The sequence below is a fragment of the Aegilops tauschii genome, chromosome 6 (genome assembly GCF_002575655.3).
Source record: "Aegilops tauschii subsp. strangulata cultivar AL8/78 chromosome 6, Aet v6.0, whole genome shotgun sequence".
Lineage (NCBI taxonomy): Eukaryota > Viridiplantae > Streptophyta > Magnoliopsida > Poales > Poaceae > Aegilops > Aegilops tauschii.
In genome coordinates, this window is record NC_053040.3 from 223,337,302 (window position 1) to 223,356,086 (window position 18,785).

Genomic DNA, 18,785 nt, shown 5'->3' on the forward strand with positions numbered 1-18,785 from the left:
TTTTTGGATTCCCAATGTCTCAACTAGCTCTTGACAGTGGTATCCTTCAATAAGCCACGTTGCTTTCTTTTAATCAAGTTTGTGCGTTGTATGTTATCAAGAGTTTCTCACGGTAAGGTTGATCAATCCACAATTGAACAGCTGAAGATGCAGCAACTAGATTAGTCCGGCCAGCGTCTAACACCACAAACAGCTTCATAAACTTAGACCAAGTAATAACTGAAAAATCACTCAAGGGAAAAGGGAAAACAAATACATCATCCCTTGCAACGTGGCACGAGCATGGAGTCATGGACCATAGGATGGCTTTATCACATAAGTTCAGTTTTTATAGATCTCGGCAGGAAATGACCCAACTTCAGGACGGGCCTTTCAAATAAAGTTGGCAACAATCCATTCAGATCACCAGTACAAACTGCAGCGCTACTTGACCGGGAGCTTATGTTGTCTGTTCTGAACTGGATGACTGCTTTCTTCCTGTAGAAACACAACACATATTTCGACTAACTTCAACAATCTGAGAAAGTGAGTCAACCTGTTTCACGCTAGCATATCTGAATCAATTTGCTCAAGATTTGGAAACATTTCCTTCAATGTGGATGAATAGTTGGGAGTTTTTGCCTGCAAAAAAGTAAGGCACAAACAATAAGATTCACTTTTAACATGAGCTCTGAAGATTGATAATTTTAGGGTATAGTCATAAGATTGGTGCATAGTAGGCCAGTTGCACAATATGCTGTACAGTACTGGATGTACATTAATTAACATCACTAGAAAAATCATTTCCAAAATCAACATTCCATTCTCAATAGTGTCATGAAGTATTAGTACACAAAGTTCCCACCATCGGTGACATCTTAGTTGTATTCTAGGTACTTTGATAAATACAATATTACTTGTGAAACTTCCAGATTGCACCATAGTTGATAAAGAACTGGCAAAATAAGTACTGTAGGATATATGATCCGTGAGAAATCAATGATGTCCATTCAGAACCAGCGGAGGTGCTTCAAACTTTTGAAGATACTGATATGTTCAAAGAAAATCTGATGTCCATTTCAGTTATAATGGTATGGTAAATCAAACGTGGCACAGGAAAACACCCAGAGAGAGTGTTTAAGAGTAATAATAGAGCAATAATGGAGACCAGAAAATATACAGTACATCATAAATGGTTTAAGCACTTTGGATGTCACACTTAAGATTCATCCAGAATTCCATACACAATCAATGTTGACTTCAACAATATGCACCAACTTTGGCAACATAAAACGTGAGATTGAGTTTACTGCTATGATGGTGCCATTATGATGCTTAAGATGGTAACAATAACTCTTAAATCAGGTTTAACAGCAATGAATGAGACTGATAGTAACTAGACATAACTAAACAAAGGATATAAGTACGTACACAAGGATTTCTCTCAAGATATATGGTGGTCAGTTTCTCTCGTGAACCAGACAAAGCAGATTCTATCCCAGACAGTGATGGTATTTGGTTGTCATTCAACCACAAGTCCTCTAACCTGCAAAACACATAATGTCAAATTAGTAAAAGAGTCAGAACAAACAATCTATCAAGCTATTTATGTAGCTTAGGATATTTGGATCAATTTCCCGACTTATTTTTGTGCACCAAGGATGATAAACAATCAGTCATGTAGTATCATGCTACCTGGTTAATGGCTCAATATCTTCGATAGCGGTTAGTTTGTTAGATGAAACATCTAAAACACGAAGGTTCTGTAACATAGAAAGGCCTTCCATCTTTTGGATTCCATTATGGCTGAGATACAGTTCCTCTAACGCAACACATTCCTGAATTCAAAAGCAAAAGACAAATTAGCGAGTAGGAGTAGCAATTACTTCAGCAAAAAGTTAGGGAGCTGGTGAAGGTACGACACGGTACTTGTAAGCCATTCATTGAAGTTAGCCTGTTGCTTTGCAGACTTATTTTTTTGATTGATTTCAACCCACATAAGTTGATAGTCCGGATCCGGTTTCTTCCGAGCCATAACTCCTGTAGATTTGTCAAAGTTTCCAGATTTTCCATCACCTGAAATAGAGTAGAACATGTGAGAACATAGGGCCAGGATCCATCCAAGTTCTTTATTATAACATGCACCATCATGTGTAAAGAAGCACCTAAATGCTTACCCTTAATCTGTTGCTACCAAGTTCAAGCAATTCTAATGCATGGAAATGTTCAAGTTCTTCCATCTTTGGAACCTCATTCTTCGAAAAGTAGAGTTCTTTCACTGTGCTGGAAACCTTGGATAACCCATTTAAGGACGACAACTCATTGAAAGAAACATCAAACACCAGAAGACCCTTGAAGATGCTGGCATCGGGGATCTTTATAAGCTTGTTATCTCTAAGGACTATCTCCTGAAATCGGAAATGATTTAAAATAGCACTGTAAAATCACTTCACCATTTCTGGTTACAGGACAAGGAAAAACATTGCATAGTAAATTACTTTGTCAGAACGCATGGATAACTTACCATGAGAAAATTGCAGGAATAACACAGCAAAGTTTAAGAGTAAAACTTAAATTGCACTTCCAAGCCCGTGTGCAAAGTACTCCCTCTGTAAACTAATATAAGAGCATTTAGATAACTAAAGTAGTGATCTAAACACTCTTATATTAGTTTACGGAGGGAGTATTTAACAAAGCATGTAAGGTTGCCTTCATGTAAATATCATGAAATGGCATGCATCAAATTTGTTTACATGGGGCTTCATGTCATATAAGCTTGTAAAGTGATAAATAAGTGATGTGCATAACCATTTCAGCAGAAACACTCTCAGTTTTGCTCACGAATGTTGTTTATTTAGATAAAAATAATAATCAGTTAACATCTTACTTCACGTTCAATTTTCCTGCATACACATGTTAGCAAGGTACCGCCTAAAAATTTGCTCATTGCAGATCATTGCTTGGCAGGCGGACAAAATCTTGTGATGGTGGAAGATTTTTTTTTTGCTGTACTAGGAAAGAAAGTGCAACAATAGGACACATGCATATAACAACAGAGGTAAGTAAGATGGGACCAGCCGAAGAAAGTCTCTCGATCACATATTTTCAAGCGGTTCAACACATAAAAATAATCACCTGTAAGCCAGCGATGGCATCCCAGGTGAAGAGGGGCGCGACGGCGTCGTCGTCGAGGAGATTCTGGCGGAACGAGAGTTTGCGGAGGCGAGGGAGGTGGCCGATCCGGGGGTCGACTGCGGTGAGACGGTTCGCCGTAAGGTCCAGCTCCTCCAGGGTGGGCGGGATCTCCACCTCACTCAGATCGTGCAGCTGGCAGCTCGTGAGGTCGAGGCACAACTCCACCTCCGGCACCTCCATCCCTGCCCCCGCAGCGTTCGAATCTCCGGTGCCTTCGCCGGAGGCCATGGGGGATCGGGCCTGGACTTTCAGGGAGCTTCTGGAAGAAGCAAAGGGGAGAAGAAGAAGAATATGCCGGATGGGGGCCTAAAGGCCTAGCCTAATCCGATTGGTTGGAAATAGCCCATTAAAGCCCATGTACAGCGACTTGGTCTCAAATCGCAAGGTCCAAAACCCTAAAACCTTCGCCCTTCCACCTCCCCTCTCTCCTTCCGCTCCTCCTCCCGGCAATGGCGTCGCGCCTCCGCTCCTTCTCCCGTCCCGTCGCAGCCGCCTTCCTCCGCTCAGCTTCCGCCCGGAGCCCCGCGGCCTCTCTCCCCCGCGCTCTCGCTCCAACCCCAAGGTAAGTGATCGACCCCCTTGCACGCTTCCCCTCTCAAATGCTTTCCAAGTTAGCCTTGAACCGTCGGGTTTGCGTGGTACAGGGCTTCTTCCCTGGGGCGGCAGGTGGCGCTGGCACGATCTCTGCAGCCGCTGCACAGCGCAATCTCGGCGGCGAGGCTAACGTCACGGCTTGGGGCAGAGGTGGCCCGGGCAGTGTCGCAGGGTACGCTCTGCAGCTCCTACCCGGGAGTCTGAGTCTGATAGGATCTTAATCTTTGCATCCTACCTGTGAGTTTTGACTGCTCAGTTACCTGCCTATTTTAGTTCATGCGTAGCCGACACACACAATTTTGGTTGATTCGGTTTGTTGAATCCTGAAATTCAGATTCATTTTGTGCTATTCATGAACTGATTAAACTGTGTTTTTCCCTGTCAATCTATGTGAGGCAGGGAGGGGGACTGTGTTTAGTTTTATGCCATTGTGAACATGTTATACTTAACGTAAAATAAACAAAATGCTCACGATGAGGCCCCCCACCTGAATATATTACTCAAAGTGTTACACGGCCAAGGCCGGTTACAAGGTGTACCAGAAGTTACATAGGAATGCAAGAGCGAGAGGAGAGGAAGGCATGCCACAAGAAAGCGGCTTTGTTATCAGCATGTTTACAAAGTCTATGAGACCAAAGGTCCAAATCTGAAATCATAAGCCGAAGCGACGTAGCCGAGTGGATATCAAGGTGATGAAATGCTTTGGCATTCCTGGCGTCCCAAATCTTCCATAGGATGAGCATTAAGCATTGTTTACTAGGCTGGCTTTCCAACCAGCAAGGTCTTTGCAACAGCTTTGCAAAATAGGCAGAAAAGCACCAGAGGGTAGTCGAGTGGGTGAGGGTTGTAGTCTGATGTAGATGTGGGGGAAGGAGGAGATTGGGCAAAGCAGCGATTCCACAATAGTTGTTGACGTAAATTCATCGGCACAAAAGTGGTTTTAGATAAGTTAATGGAAAGACCATTGGCTCGGACGAAATCTTGCAAGATGTTTTTGAGAGCAGTTGCAGGGGCAGCAGTTGCCTTGGCGATGATGAGGGTATCATCAACGTATTGCATGGTGGTTGGTGGTAGGTGTGTAAAGATCGGATGGTGAAGTAGGTGGGAATTATGGCGGATGAGTTACTGTAGTAAGTCTGCCACTATGATAAAGAGACAAGGGGGAAGTGGGTGTCCTAGGTGCAAACCATTTTTGTAGTTGATCCAGTCTCCCGGAACACCATTAAGCATTATTGCGGTTTTACAAGCGGATAGGATATGGATCCAAGAGTAACATTGTTTCGACATTCCTCTTTGAAGGAGAATTCTGTTAGGAAGGACCACAATACTGATGTAGGGCATTAGTGGTTTGAGCCTAGTTGTTAGAACCTTAGTGGCCGCTTTGATCCGACAGTGCTGAAGAGAAATGGGCCTATATGAGTCGGGCATAGCAGCGGAGTCTTTTTTGGCTAGAACAACATGTGCTTGGTTCAAGCGTTTCGTCTGGCCTGCAAGTGAAAGAAGTTCGAGAGTGGGTAGGATGATTGGTTTTAGGAGAGACAAGACTTTCTGATAGTAGGCTGGTCCGAAACCATTGGGACGTGGGCTTGTTTGACGGTTCAATTGGAGAAAGGCCTCTTTAATTTCCGCTTTGGATAAAGGTGTAGCCATGGAGGAAAGTTGTGTGACATTGTATTTTGAGAGGCTGGAGAGATAAAAGGTCTAGGTTATGTCTCGCAAGCCCGATGATCTGGGTAAAATAGGAGTTGCTTTTTGATCGTGTGACGTATAGACATTGTTTTTCGAAGTCCTTTAGAGGCGGAGACATGAAAGAATTTGGTATTCTCACCGGCATCTATAGTGCCTCTTATTTTCAGGTGTAAGCGCCAGTAGGCTGCTATTTCTTTAATTGTTTGTTGTAAAACAGCGATAATAACAATCCTAAGTTATGATTCGGCTGCGGAGAACGGCCGACGTTCATCTTTCAAATTGATAAATTGATGTTCATTTTTTTGCAAAAACCTACACAGACAAAGGCCGTAGCCTGCTTAGAGTCCTAGTTTTGAGACCTGAGCAAGAGCTTTTTAAGGCCGCACTAGATGTGTTGATGCGAACTGGGCCGGCCGGCTCTACGCAGGAGAGGCTCAACATTGCCGAATGATCCGGTGACAGAATGAAGGGCCCAACCGGGTTCAAATAGGATATGGCGGGAACAAGGACCGTTTGTGTTAATGTGGACGAGAAGGGGCACATTATCTGAAATAAGTTGTGTTGAGAATAGAGTAATATTCGGAATTTGTCATTCTAGGCAAGATTAAAGAAGACCCGATCCAGGCACTCAAAGGTGGACATTGATTTAGCATTTGTTCGGGCCAAGCGACGGTCAAGCAGTGGTAATTCTAGCAATGATAATTGGTCAATGGTGTCCTTGAAAGAGTTGGCCTTTGATTGCTGGAATGATTGCTTGTTCTTTTCGGAGGAAAAATGTAGGGAGATCGAAGTCACCGATAATGAGCCAGGGGATGTGATCCTCTTCTTTGATGGTTAGTAGTTTATTGACCAAGTCTAGCTTTAAGGAGCGATTGGAAGGAGCATAGACATTGGTGATTACAATAGGAGCAGGGTGAGCCGTGGTGGAGAGGTTGATGGTTGTGGAGAAGGTGTAGTTTTGTTGATTGGTAATGTTAAAGAATCTGGAGTTAGCCGTCGAGATGGCCCCGCCTGCAGTGCCAATTGTTGTCAAGAGAACGTGGTATTCTATAGTCCGTGGGATGAAGAACTGGAATTTGAACTCATCGACCGAAGCTAATTTTGTTTCTTGAACCAAAGCGAGATGTGGATTTAAGTTGATGAGTTCAGAGAGGACGTTGATGCATTTTTGCGGGTCGCCCAGCCGTCTGACATTCCAAGAGCAGATTGACAGGGTGGTTTGATTCGATACTAAACTTCTATGGCACCGATAGAACATGGCTAAAAGTAAACCGGTATATATAGTGCTTAGCTTAGATTCGAGAACATAGCATCGGTTTAATACAAGGGCAGCACAAACGCTGAGATTTTGCAAAGACACTTTTCATGGTGACGAGATTGCTTAATAGTAGTAGTAGGACGCCCGAGATAAACTAAAACATAGCTAAGCAAAAGATAGGCCGACGTCACTTAAGCGTGTGGCAGCAGCACAATGTGGTTTTCGCCGAACTATATGCACAGTAATGTTGAATGTAACCTTAAGCAAGTAGCAAAAGGTCAGCCCATGTTCTTTTGTTTAGATCATTTTAAAAGGAAAGGTTCTTGTGTTTATATTGGTCTTGCACACGTTTCTATATAAAGTTTAGATAGATTTGTTAGTATTTTGCAATAACGGAATAAGCACCTAATGCATCTTTCCTATACAAATAATGGAGTTCCAGAATTATCCATGGAAGCAGCATGAAAAAGTTGACTAAATTCTTCTTGTTAAATGCTTATAGTGCTATAATTTGTACTCCCTCCCTTCCGGTTTATAGGGCTCAAATCTCAAATCTCATCAACCAAGGCATTTTGTGATTGGAGGAATGTATCTCGTACTTTACAAAACTACCCTAATTAAACTCATGTATTAATTTGGATTAATTACAGTGCATGCATGCTTGACCACTAGATGAGTAGGAACAGTACATGCATTGGTGTGTTCCTTTTTAATTCTTGCATGCAAATATTTAATGCGCATTGGAAACTAAAAATGAGATGGAGATGAGCCCTCTAAATTGGGAAAACAAAAAAGTTGAGATAAGCCTTATAAACCGGAAAGGAGGGAGTACTAACAAGAGACAGGAGATATCTACTACAAAATGGCGGTTCAGTAATTCACATTCATTCACCATTATTACTGGTCTTCTCCGAGTTTAGATTTATAGTATTAAAATTCATGCAATGGATAAGCTACCTTTATCTTGTAAATGGAAGTGTATTAGGCTGCAACACCTTTTATTTAGATCATTGGTACTCCCTCCGTCCGGGTTTATTAGGCCTAAAGACAACTTCTCTTAAACCAAGACACATAGTAATTTGCTCACATTAATTCTTCTATTCCACTCCCAATGCACTCTCTCACTGCATGCAGCCAATGAAAAAGCACGCATGAAGTGTATTAATTTTCCAGCCATGGCACCAACAACAATGGCTTTCAATGCAACCAATCAAATGGTTGCATGCATGCACCTTTCCAAAGCGAGGCCTTATAAAATGGGACATGCTTGTGATGCTAAGAGGCCTAATAAACCCGGACGGAGGGAGTACATATAGTAACCAATTTAGTGTAACGCACCCTTCCTAAAATTACTAACCACAAATGAGTACTTAGTACATTGTTAGTTTGAAATGCTAGGAACCATAAAACATAGGCATTTCTGTTGTTAAAATTTATAAAGCATTTTTGTAATACTTAAATTTAGAATGAATGCTGACACTATAGATATCCGTTTTATCTCGTTCCAGACAAACCCCATCTTGGCGATGATTTTCACGTGTGTTTCGCTTGGATTAGCATATTCTGTTGAAACTTTGTAGCCACAAAAGACTTTAGCGTATAAATGCTATGTACCCATGCTTAAGATGTGAAGAGTGTGGTCCAAGGTGGTGAAGATACATGTCTAGGCTCTAGGGTTAGAAAGACACTTGAAAGGAAACATCAGAAAATGCATGCCTTTAGCAGCTAAGATAGCAAAGTTGAGAAGAAACAAAAGGAAAAAAGGCCTATATATACTTAAAGAGTTCTCAATGAGGCAACAAGACTCTAGGGTGCTTGACGTGGTTGTAACTATTTGGTGTGTTCTCGGTAACTGATTAGTTGACAGTGGAAAATTTGTATTTGCTTCCAGTGACTGATTTTATAGTAAAATCTAACTTGTCGGGGTCCCTGGTGTGCTGTCCATGTTCAGATTGTTTATGTGACTTCAGCTCTATCTTTTATTGCTTGAGAAGTTGAGTTTATTAATTTTATATTCTGATATTTACCTGTTTTTGCTAGTTTCGTTAATACATCCTTCTAATGTTTCCATAAAGTAGGTAATGGTAATCTTCAATTGAGTAGGACATCATTATCTTAGTTTGGATGCTGTTTGGAACAGAAGTTAGACTGCTGTAATCTTTGTCTGACCAATGGCTTTGGCGCGATACTTTATTGTAAATTTGGAAATTCAAATTGTTTGCCACATAATTCCCACTTGTATCTCAATGATGTTTTGCACCAATCTGCATATTTCATATAGGTGCAAAATGCTCTGTTTGGATGAACTCTGTTGGCCAACCGAGTTTCAGAATACATCGGTCAATGAAGAAAAAAATTGTACTCCTATAGCATAACTATCAGTCTGTTGGATAAAATGAATTCGGTATTTCCACATCATGGAGCATTTATATTTTCTTTTACCTTATCATGATTGTTTTATTACCCAAGAAACTCCAGACTTCCAAACTCAATACTGTGATTTTGTTGTTGTTCAGACGTGAGACATACGTTTGGTAACTTGATTTTACATTAGGGGATTATCAAATTTCTTGCTGTCATTTTTACTTCTTTTGTGTTTTGGTTGTGGCACCTCTCCCGGTGTGCTCAGGGATTTATATAGATGCTGTTGCAGCACGACAACTGAAATTTATGATCTTCCTGCTGCCTTGCAGAAACTGGTCTGAGTGTGCCTCGATAATGAAAGAGGTTCGGACAGACGCAGCGGACTTGTCAAGAAATTTATTCCCTTCAATAACGGGTTTTGCTTGTTGGCATTCTTCCGCACATTAATATGCTATGTACTGCTCAGAAGCAATTACTATGTGCACTTCATATCAGCTCGAGCCTTAACTGAACGGAGTTATACTTGTTAACGATCTAGTTATGGGAAGAACTGCTGCTCTAGTTTGTCCTTTTAATTGAGGATCACCTAATCTTTTACCATGCTCAAAATTACTGTATATAACCCAGCCCTTATTCTATACTATGGAACATATCTATTTTATTTCACAAACCAAATAAAGGAGTTAGGGTTAAATGGTTCATTAAATAACAGATTGACAAAATCAATAGAAGCACCATGCTATTGGCAGATATGTTGTCTCTAGTTATCATTAGAAACACAGAGGGTTGTGGTAAGCACTCAACCTATTTGTGTTGTCGGCAAACACGTACGATCAAGCGCAATTGTAAGCCGTGCATCTTATTTATTCGTCACGGTCTACTGTACGCCAAGTGCATGTCTATAAGCCGAGTGCTGTTGCACGGCTAAAATGGTAGCAGCGGTCGACCAATCACTGCCATGTGTCCAATGCATAGGTTGAGTGCTCACCACAACTCTCAGCCTGCACTTACGCCGTGTCCTGCCGTTTGGTACTGATTTTCCAGGCCTTGCCACGTGTTCTTTACGACGTGTGTGGCACTCCGCGTATACACATAGGCCGAGTGTATGACTCGGCTTATGTGTGTATATGTTTTTTTGGTTGCTAATTGGACTATCCCTGTAATTCAACATCTATAAACAGTTCAGCGTGCGCACACAATTCAACACATAACATAAGAATCTCTGACCTCATATACGTCCGTATGTCCATAGAATGATAGAAGCAACCTCATATATGTCCATATGTCCAAAATGGTTAAGCGGCATAACAAGCATACAATCTCATATAAGTATGCAGCTTAACAAGCAAGAAGTGGCATTATACCTGGCCATGGGAAGCCCGGCCCGGCCCGACCCGGCCCGAAAAAGCCCGACCAGGCCTGGCCCGACGCTGCTCCCGGGCCGGGCTCGGGCCTAGATTTTGAGCCCGGTGGCCGGGCCGGGCCAGGCCCGGGCCCGTCGTTTTTGCACTTTTCTGAAGGTCGGGTCGGGCCGGCCCGGAGCCCGACGGGCTTTTCTGTGTTCGGGCCGGGCTTGGGCCCAGAAAACAGGCCCATGGCCGGGCCGGGCCAGGCCCGGGCCTGGGTTTTTTTGCATCGGGCTTGGCTAGGCCCGGCCCGAAGCCCGGCCCGGCCCGAGGTATGGCCAGGTCTAAGTGGCATATATCAACATGTTTCGCCAAGCAGCAGCATAGAATCTAACAAGTCACATAACCAACAATAAGCATAAGCAGCAACAGTCACATATGTTCCATGGTTCAGCACCGTTGATGGCGTCCGCAATGCGAAGCTACAAGTTCATTAGTATAAGCATGAGTTTCCATATGAGACGGTAAGATGAACGGGTTTCCATTAGCATAAACAACAAGTCGTATGAATGAGTCAAATACCTCGAGTCAAGGATGGGTCGAGGTGGAAGTACCATGACCATTAGTGGGCGTCATTCGGCTTGCTTGCCTAGGTGTAGATGCACCTATCGACACATTGTTGGATCCAGCCGATTGATGGAGCTGTAATCATAAGACGGGAAACATATGCGACGATAATATAAATGATTAAAAGGTTGGAAGAGTTACAATGCCCACATGAGGTGGAAGAGGTGGAAAAGGAGGCAGATCCTCAGAATTAGTCGTGCCGCTCCCACCAACTGATGTAGGGTGGAACCTTATACGGCCGATCTTTCACAAAAAGAGCGGATCCCAATTAAGAACACGATGAACACGGGGAAGAATGGAGGAAAATCACAAGGGGAACACTCAAGAACAAGTCCAATCACACATCCACTAGACAATCAAACACACAAGATCCACAAGGTACATGAACAACAAAGGAAAAAATACAAGGTAAGGTTCATCTCCATGAGGAGGTCTTGAATCCACGAGGGGATCTTCCCGTGAGGGGTCTTGAATCCAAGGTGGATCTTCTCCGTAGAGGCCGCGGTCTCTCTCGTGGAGTTGATCTGTAATGGATGAGCAAAGCTCCATCTCTAATGAGCTACTACTTTGCTAACCCTAGAAAGGAGGTGGAGGAGGTCTATTTATAGCCCAAGGGGCGAAGGGGTAAGTGAGGGGGCGAATGGGTACACGGGCCTCGGCCCAAGTCATGCGCGCAGGCAAGGCCGGATGATCCGGACGGGGTCCCGGATGATCCGGGCGTCGGGGATCCGGATGATCCGGACGGAGTTCCGGTGTAACACCCCGGATGTAACTTTCCATATTTGCAACTCTAACTCTTGCCATTTTCGGCTATGTGTTATGATATTCCCTCCGTGGTCGGGTTTTTGTCTCTCGTTTTGCATTTTGTTCATGTCATGCATCTCATATCATGTCATCATGCGCATCTCATTTGCATACGTGTTCGTCTCATGCATCCGAGCATTTTTCCCGTTGTCCGTTTTGCAATCCGACACTCCCACATGCACCGGCGCACCCCCTCTTGTCTCTTTTCGTGAGCGGGTGTTAATCGTTCTCGGAATGGACCGAGTCTCGCCAAGTGGCCTTGGTACACCACCGGTAGACCACCTGTCAAGTTTCGTTCCATTTGGAGGTCGTTTGACACTCCAACGATTAACCGGGTAACCGCAAAGGCCTTTTGTGTGTTGCAGCCAACCCCCCTCCAAACAGCCCAATAACCCATCTACGTCCCCTCCATGCTCTTGGTCGTTCGATCACGATCGTGTGGGCGAAAACTGCACTACATTTGGAGTCTCCTAGCTCCCTCTAGCTATAAATAAGTGATCCCCGGATTTTTCGCGCAGACGAAACCCTAACCCTTTCCCCTCTCCGCTGCCGGACGCGTCCGTCCCGCGCCGGACGAACCCGCCGCCGCGCCCGCACCAATCCCGCGCCACCACCTGTCACCGCCGCCACCCACCGCCCGCGGCCCGGCGAGCCCGAGGAGGGCCCGCCCGAGCCCGTACGCCGCCCGACCGCGCCCCGGGTCGCCCGCGCCCCACGGCCCGTCTCGCCATCTCGCCCGACGACCGCGCCTCCCCGCGCCTCCCCGTCGGCCGTCCACCCGCGCCGCCGCCCGTCCACCCGCATCCACCGCCGACCGCTTCCGCGTCAAGCGCCGCCCGACCGCGCCCGAGTAGCCGCCCGCCGCCGCGCCCGCGCGGGACCTCGCCCGACGCCCGCGCGCGCCGCCCGCGTCAAGCTCCGGCCTCCTCCTCTCCTTCTCCGGCGAGCCGCTGCTGCCTCGGCATCCGTGCCCGAGGAACCCTAGATCTGGGATAAGGTTGACCCCGAAATCCTCTAAGTCCCGAATATTTCACATTATGTTGCTATGTTCATTATAGCATATCTCATTGCATACTGCTTTGTTTTGCGTGCATGATATATCTAAATGTTCATAATGAGATGCTCTTCATTTTGTTCCATTGTGCCATGCTCGTTTGAGTCCATCTTGATGCCCAAATCTCTGGTGCAAGAGTGCTATGTGATGTTTACTGCTGTTACTTATCAGAACTTGCTGTTTTGTTATTTTTGTTACATTTGATGTGTGCATCTTATGGGCATGAGCTCTACAGGTGTTTTGATCTATGTCATGCCATCTTTACAGAGGTGTATGCCATGTATTTTTGTGATCTATGTGGTGACTAGCACAAGCATGCAAACTAGGCTTCGTGATGTTTCTGTTTTCAGGGACGATATTTTGCTGTCTTTTACCTGCTGTTATTTTGTTGCCATGTATCCATGTGTCTACAGTGAGATCCATGCTTATTTTGAGTATGTTCAGTAACTATGTTTTGTAGATATGGTTATGCTCTATCCATCCATGTCCCTTTTTGCAATTATGAAGTGCCCTAGCATGTCTTAATCTTGCTCTACTTTTGCTATAAATTATTCCTTGCAGATTGTTAACATGATATTCAATTTTGCCAAGGTTGTTGTAGTTGATCCATACATGCTATGAACTTTATCTTGCCATGGTTAGCTTCATAAACATGCCATCTTACTGTAGTTATGCTTGTTTTGTCATGCATTGCTTTGTTATGAGTGAATCAAGCTCACAAAGATGCCTTCATAATTCTGTTAATGTCATGCTCTGTTTTCTGCTAAGTCTAAAACCTGTTAACGAAACTTGCTATGTTTACACGGGTGCCACCATATCTTCTGTGCCTTTTTGGCTCATGGTCAGTAAGCAACTTTTGTTATATGCATTTATTAGATTCATGCCATGCCTTGTTTTTCTATGTTAAGTTCCTGTATCATGTGTTTTGCTTGCTCTGAACATTGCTACCTGATGTTGTTTCAGTCATATTCAGTATTTTCACCAAGTCTGTGAAGCTGATATCTTTTGCACTTTTGCCATGCTTGTTTGAACCTGTTATTGTGTGATCTAGCTGTAGCTTAGTGTTCATCTTTTGTCAAGCATCTCCTGTAGATCACTGCCATATGCTTTGTTGCTATGTTGGGGTGCTGTAGCATAGTTACTTGATGTATTCTAAGTGCTATCATGCTGTTAATTGCAGAATCGTGTCATTCTTGTTTTGCTTGCCATTTGCAAACCGTGCATCTGTTTCCGGTGATCTTTATATCGATTTCGACCGAAATCATCTCATCTTTCCAGTGGCATACTTGGTTTGCCAAGTTGATGCCTTGTTCATCCTTTTTCTTCCGGAGCACGCATATGCATCGCATATCACATCTCGCATATCATGCATGTATTGCATCATGCTGCTTGTGCTTTTCACGTGATTGATTGTGGTTCCATTGCTTGTGTTCTTGCTATGGGTAGAGCCGGGAGACGATTCGTGAACGAGGAACCTGTTGAGTACGCTTACGAGGATCAAGCTTTCGACAACTCTGAGAACCTTGTAGGCAAGATGACCATACCCTCGAAATCACTTCTATCTTTGCTTTGCTAGTTGTTCGCTCTTTTGCTATGCTGCGCTACCTACCACTTGCTATATCATGCCTCCCATATTGCCATGTCCAGCCTCTAACCATCCTTTCCTAGCAAACCGTTGTTTGGCTAAGTTACCGCTTTTGCTCAGCCCTTCTTATAGCGTTGCTAGTTGCAGGTGAAGTTGAAGTTGAAGAAATATGCCCTAGAGGCAATAATAAAGTATTATTTATTTCCTTATATCATGATAAATGTTTATTATTCTGCTAGAATTGTATTAACCGGAAACATAATACATGTGTGAATACATAGACAAACAGAGTGTCACTAGTATGCCTCTACTTGACTAGCTCGTTAATCAAAGATGGTTATGTTTCCTAGCCATAGACATGAGTTGTCATTTGATTAACGGGATCACCTCATTAGGAGAATGACGTGATTGACATGACCCAATCCGTTAGCTTAGCACCCGATCGTTTAGTATGTTGCTATTGCTTTCTTCATGACTTATACATGTTCCTATGACTATGAGATTATGCAACTCCCGTTTACCAGAGGAACACTTTGTGTGCTACCAAACGTCACAACGTAAATGGGTGATTATAAAGGTGCTCTACAGGTGTCTCCAAAGGTACTTGTTGGGTTGGCGTATTTCGAGATTAGGATTTGTCACTCCGATTGTCGGAGAGGTATCTCTGGGCCCACTCGGTAATGCACATCACTATAAGCCTTGCAAGCATTGTGACTAATGAGTTAGTTGCGGGATGATGTATTACCGAACGAGTAAAGAGACTTGCCGGTAACGAGATTGAACTAGGTATCGAGATACCGACGATCGAATCTCGGGCAAGTAACATACCGATGACAAAGGGAACAACGTATGTTGTTATGCGGTCTGACCGATAAAGATCTTCGTAGAATATGTGGGAGTCAATATGGGCATCCAGGTCCCGCTATTGGTTATTGACCGGAGAGGTGTCTCGATCATGTCTACATAGTTCTCGAACCCGTAGGGTCCGCACGCTTAACGTTACGATGACAGTTTTATTGAGTTTTGATGTACCGAAGGAGTTCGGAGTCCCGGATGAGATCGGGGACATGACGAGGAGTCTCGAAATGGTCGAGACGTAAAGATCGATATATTGGACGACTATATTCGGACTTCGGAAAGGTTCCGAGTGATTCGGGTATTTTTCGGAGTACCGGAGAGTTACGGGAATTCGTATTGGGCCTTAATGGGCCATACGGAAAAGGAGAGAAAGGCCTCAAAAGGTGGCCGCGCCCCTCCCCATGATCTGGTCCGAATTGGACTAGGGAAGGGGGGCGCCCCCTTCCTTCTTTCTCCTTCTCCCTTCCCTTCTCCTATTCCAACAAGGAAAGGAGGAGTCCTACTCCCGGTGGGAGTAGGACTCCCCCTGCTGGCGCGCCTCTCCTCCCTTGGCCGGCTGCCTCCCCCTTGCTCCTTTATATACGGGGGCAGGGGGCACCCCAGAGACACAACAATTGATCCTTGAGATCTCTTAGCCGTGTGCGGTGCCCCCCTCCATTAAATTACACCTCGATAATACCGTTGCGGAGCTTAGGCGAAGCCCTGCGTCGGTGGAACATCATCATCGTCACCACGCCGTCGTGCTGACGAAACTCTCCCTCAACACTCGGCTGGATCGGAGTTCGAGGGACGTCATCGAGCTGAACATATGTAGAACTCAGAGGTGCTGTGCGTTCGGTACTTGATCGGTCGGATCGTGAAGATGTACGACTACATCAACTGCGTTGTGATAACGCTTCCGCTGTCGGTCTACGAGGGTACGTGGACAACACTCTCCCCTCTCGTTGCTATGCATCACCATGATCTTGCATGTGCGTAGGAATTTTTTTGAAATTACTACGTTCCCCAACAGAAGTTGGTTCCATGTTGGAACATGGATATTTTGGAATATCACAATATCTCTTATTTAATTAATGCATCTATATATTTGGTAAAGGGTGGAAGGCTCGGCCTTATGCCTGGTGTTTTGTTCCACTCTTGCCGCCCTAGTTTTCCGTCATACCGGTATTATGTTCCTTGAGTTTGCGTTCCTTACGCTGTTGGGTGATTTATGGGACCCCCTTGATAGTTTGCCTTGAATAAAACTCCTCCAGCAAGGCCCAACCTTGGTTTTACATTTGCCTACCTAAGCCTTTTTCCCTTGGGTTTCGCAAGCCCGAGGGTCATCTTTATTTAAACCCCGGACCAGTGCTCCTTCGAGTGCTGGCCCAAACCGAGCGATGTCCGGCGCCCCCTGGGCAACCAGGGTCTATGCCAACCCGATGTCTAGCTCATCCGGTGTGCCCTGAGAACGAGATATGTGCAGCTCCTATCGGGATTTGTCGGCACATTCGGGCGGCTTTGCTGGTCTTGTTTTACCATTGTCGAAATGTCTTGTAAACCGGGATTCGAGACTGATCGGGTCTTCCCGGGAGAAGGTTTATCCTTCGTTGACCGTGAGAGCTTATAATGGGCTAAGTTGGGACACCCCTGCAGGGTATTATCTTTCGAAAGCCGTGCCCGCGGTTATGAGGCAGATGGGAATTTGTTAATGTCCGGTTGTAGAGAACTTGACACTTGTCTTAATTAAAATACATCAACCGTGTGTGTAGCCGTGATGGTCTCTTTTCGGCGGAGTCCGGGAAGTGAACACGGTTGGAGTTATGAATGAACGTAAGTAGTTTCAGGATCACTTCTTGATCATTTCTAGCTTCGCGACCGTTGCGTTGTTTTCTCTTCTCGCTCTCATTTGCGCATGTTAGCCACCATATATGCTTAGTGCTTGCTGCAGCTCCACCTTTTTACACCATCCTTTCCTATAAGCTTAAATAGTCTTGATCTCGCGGGTGTGAGATTGCTGAGTCCTCGTGACTCACAGATTCTACCAAAACAGTTGCAGGTGCCAACGATACCAGTGCAGATGACGCAACCGAGCTCAAGTGGGAGTTCGACGAGGAACGTGGTCGTTACTATGTTTCATTTCCTGATAATCAGTAGTGGAGCCCAGTTGGGACGATCGGGGATCTAGCATTTGGGGTTATCTTATTTTCATTTGGATTTGACCGTAGTCGGTCTATGTGTGGATTTTGGATGATGTATGAATTAATTTATGTATTGTGTGAAGTGGCGATTGTAAGCCAACTCTCGTTATCCCATTCTTGTTCATTACATGGGATTGTGTGAAGATGACCCTTCTTGCGACAATACCTACAATGCGGTTATGCCTCTAAGTTGTGCCTCGACACGTGGGAGATATAGCCGCATCGTGGGCGTTACAAGTTGGTAATCAGAGTCATCCCCGACTTAGGAGCCCCCTGCTTGATTGAATCGCTGGCGTTGTTGAGTCTAGAACAAAAATGTTTTGAGTCTTAGGATTATATATATGGGAGAGTAGGATTCTTTTTACTCCTCAGTCCCTCGTCGCTCTGGTGAGGCCTCCTGACGTAGAAGTTTTGACTCTTCTCTCCTCAAATTTCACTAAAAAATTTTTAGGATCACGCGGGTATCTTGGAATCGTTCCGATGGTTTTGTGACGAGAACATTGTTCTTGGTGCCTCCTGACATTTAGGGGTTGTGGCAGTGTCCCGGGGAGTTGAGCTCCGAGGTGTTGTCGTCACAATTTTATCATTGCAGTTCTGGAATACCTGAGTTTCGCCGACATCGAAAATCTCTTTTATGCAGTTGTTGGTGAGATCACCTCGACGCCACCCAGTACTGGGGCGGGAGTTCGGGAGTATTGCCATAACTCGTATAACGGATGCTTTTCGAAGGTTGAGGTACACGATTTCCGAAGGTTTCTTGGTTATGTGTTGACGGGTGGATACAGTTGGATCTAGGGATTGCTAGTTTGGGTGATATATTTTGTGTCCCCTGTATCCCCAACACCAGATTGCATAACCAGAAAGTTTCGGGAGTTTATAGGTGGGATTCAAGTAGCTCTTTGCATTTCTTCCCGCAGATATTTGGTTCGAGATTGGGTAATCCTTACCATTTATTTGTTCCAGTTGCACCTTGTTATTTATTCATCAACCCTTTATCAAGTGGCTTCTCACCTTAATGGAAGTGTGATGATTTACTATGGAATTCATTCGTTCATCCTCGTTCGAATGTTTATTGTGAAGACTATATGTTGCAATTTCTATCCGTTGATTCAACTTGTCTATCTGTCTATCAAGATGCTAACGGATGTCACCCTCTTCAGGATGGCTCCGCCAACGCGTCAGAATCCGGAACGCAATGAAGGGAGTCAGGCGAACCCTCCGCCACCACCCCCGCCTCCGGAGGCATGGCAAG

At 44.7% G+C, this 18,785-nt stretch overlaps 2 protein-coding genes across 3 annotated transcripts; one reads left to right on the forward strand and one right to left on the reverse strand.

The window, feature by feature from the left end:
- Positions 1-178: 178 nt before the first annotated feature.
- LOC109767501 (protein phosphatase 1 regulatory inhibitor subunit PPP1R7 homolog) lies at positions 179-3,402 on the reverse strand. Its single transcript, XM_020326254.3, has 6 exons — positions 3,115-3,402; positions 2,157-2,387; positions 1,909-2,055; positions 1,675-1,817; positions 1,411-1,525; positions 179-621 (listed from the first exon to the last, which is right to left on the reverse strand). The coding sequence occupies exons 1-6, from the start codon at positions 3,400-3,402 to the stop codon at positions 541-543; spliced, it is 1,005 nt and encodes a 334-aa protein (XP_020181843.1). The 3' UTR covers positions 179-540.
- Positions 3,403-3,508: 106 nt separating this feature from the next.
- On the forward strand, positions 3,509-9,688 carry LOC109767502 (protein NONRESPONDING TO OXYLIPINS 2, mitochondrial). 2 transcript variants are annotated; one of them, XM_020326255.2, is made up of 3 exons: positions 3,509-3,736; positions 3,819-4,005; positions 9,409-9,688. In XM_020326255.2, the coding sequence occupies exons 1-2, from the start codon at positions 3,624-3,626 to the stop codon at positions 3,970-3,972; spliced, it is 267 nt and encodes an 88-aa protein (XP_020181844.1). In that variant the 5' UTR covers positions 3,509-3,623; the 3' UTR covers positions 3,973-4,005; positions 9,409-9,688. The 2 variants fall into 2 exon arrangements, with proteins under 2 accessions (XP_020181844.1, XP_020181845.1); XM_020326256.2 differs by having other exon boundaries at positions 3,819-3,940.
- The last annotated feature ends 9,097 nt before the right edge of the window (positions 9,689-18,785 follow it).

Excerpts from the sequence above, each read along its gene's own strand:
- LOC109767502 (XM_020326255.2), top strand. The coding sequence starts at position 3,624 with ATGGCGTCGCGCCTCCGCTCCTTCTCCCGTCCCGTCGCAGCCGCCTTC. Across the intron at positions 3,737-3,818 it reads GCTCTCGCTCCAACCCCAAG|GGCTTCTTCCCTGGGGCGGC; the intron begins GTAAGTGATCGA and ends TGCGTGGTACAG.
- LOC109767501 (XM_020326254.3), bottom strand. The coding sequence starts at position 3,402 with ATGGCCTCCGGCGAAGGCACCGGAGATTCGAACGCTGCGGGGGCAGGG. Across the intron at positions 2,388-3,114 it reads ATGCCATCGCTGGCTTACAG|GAGATAGTCCTTAGAGATAA; the intron begins GTGATTATTTTT and ends TTCCGATTTCAG. Across the intron at positions 1,526-1,674 it reads GATATTGAGCCATTAACCAG|GTTAGAGGACTTGTGGTTGA; the intron begins GTAGCATGATAC and ends TGTGTTTTGCAG.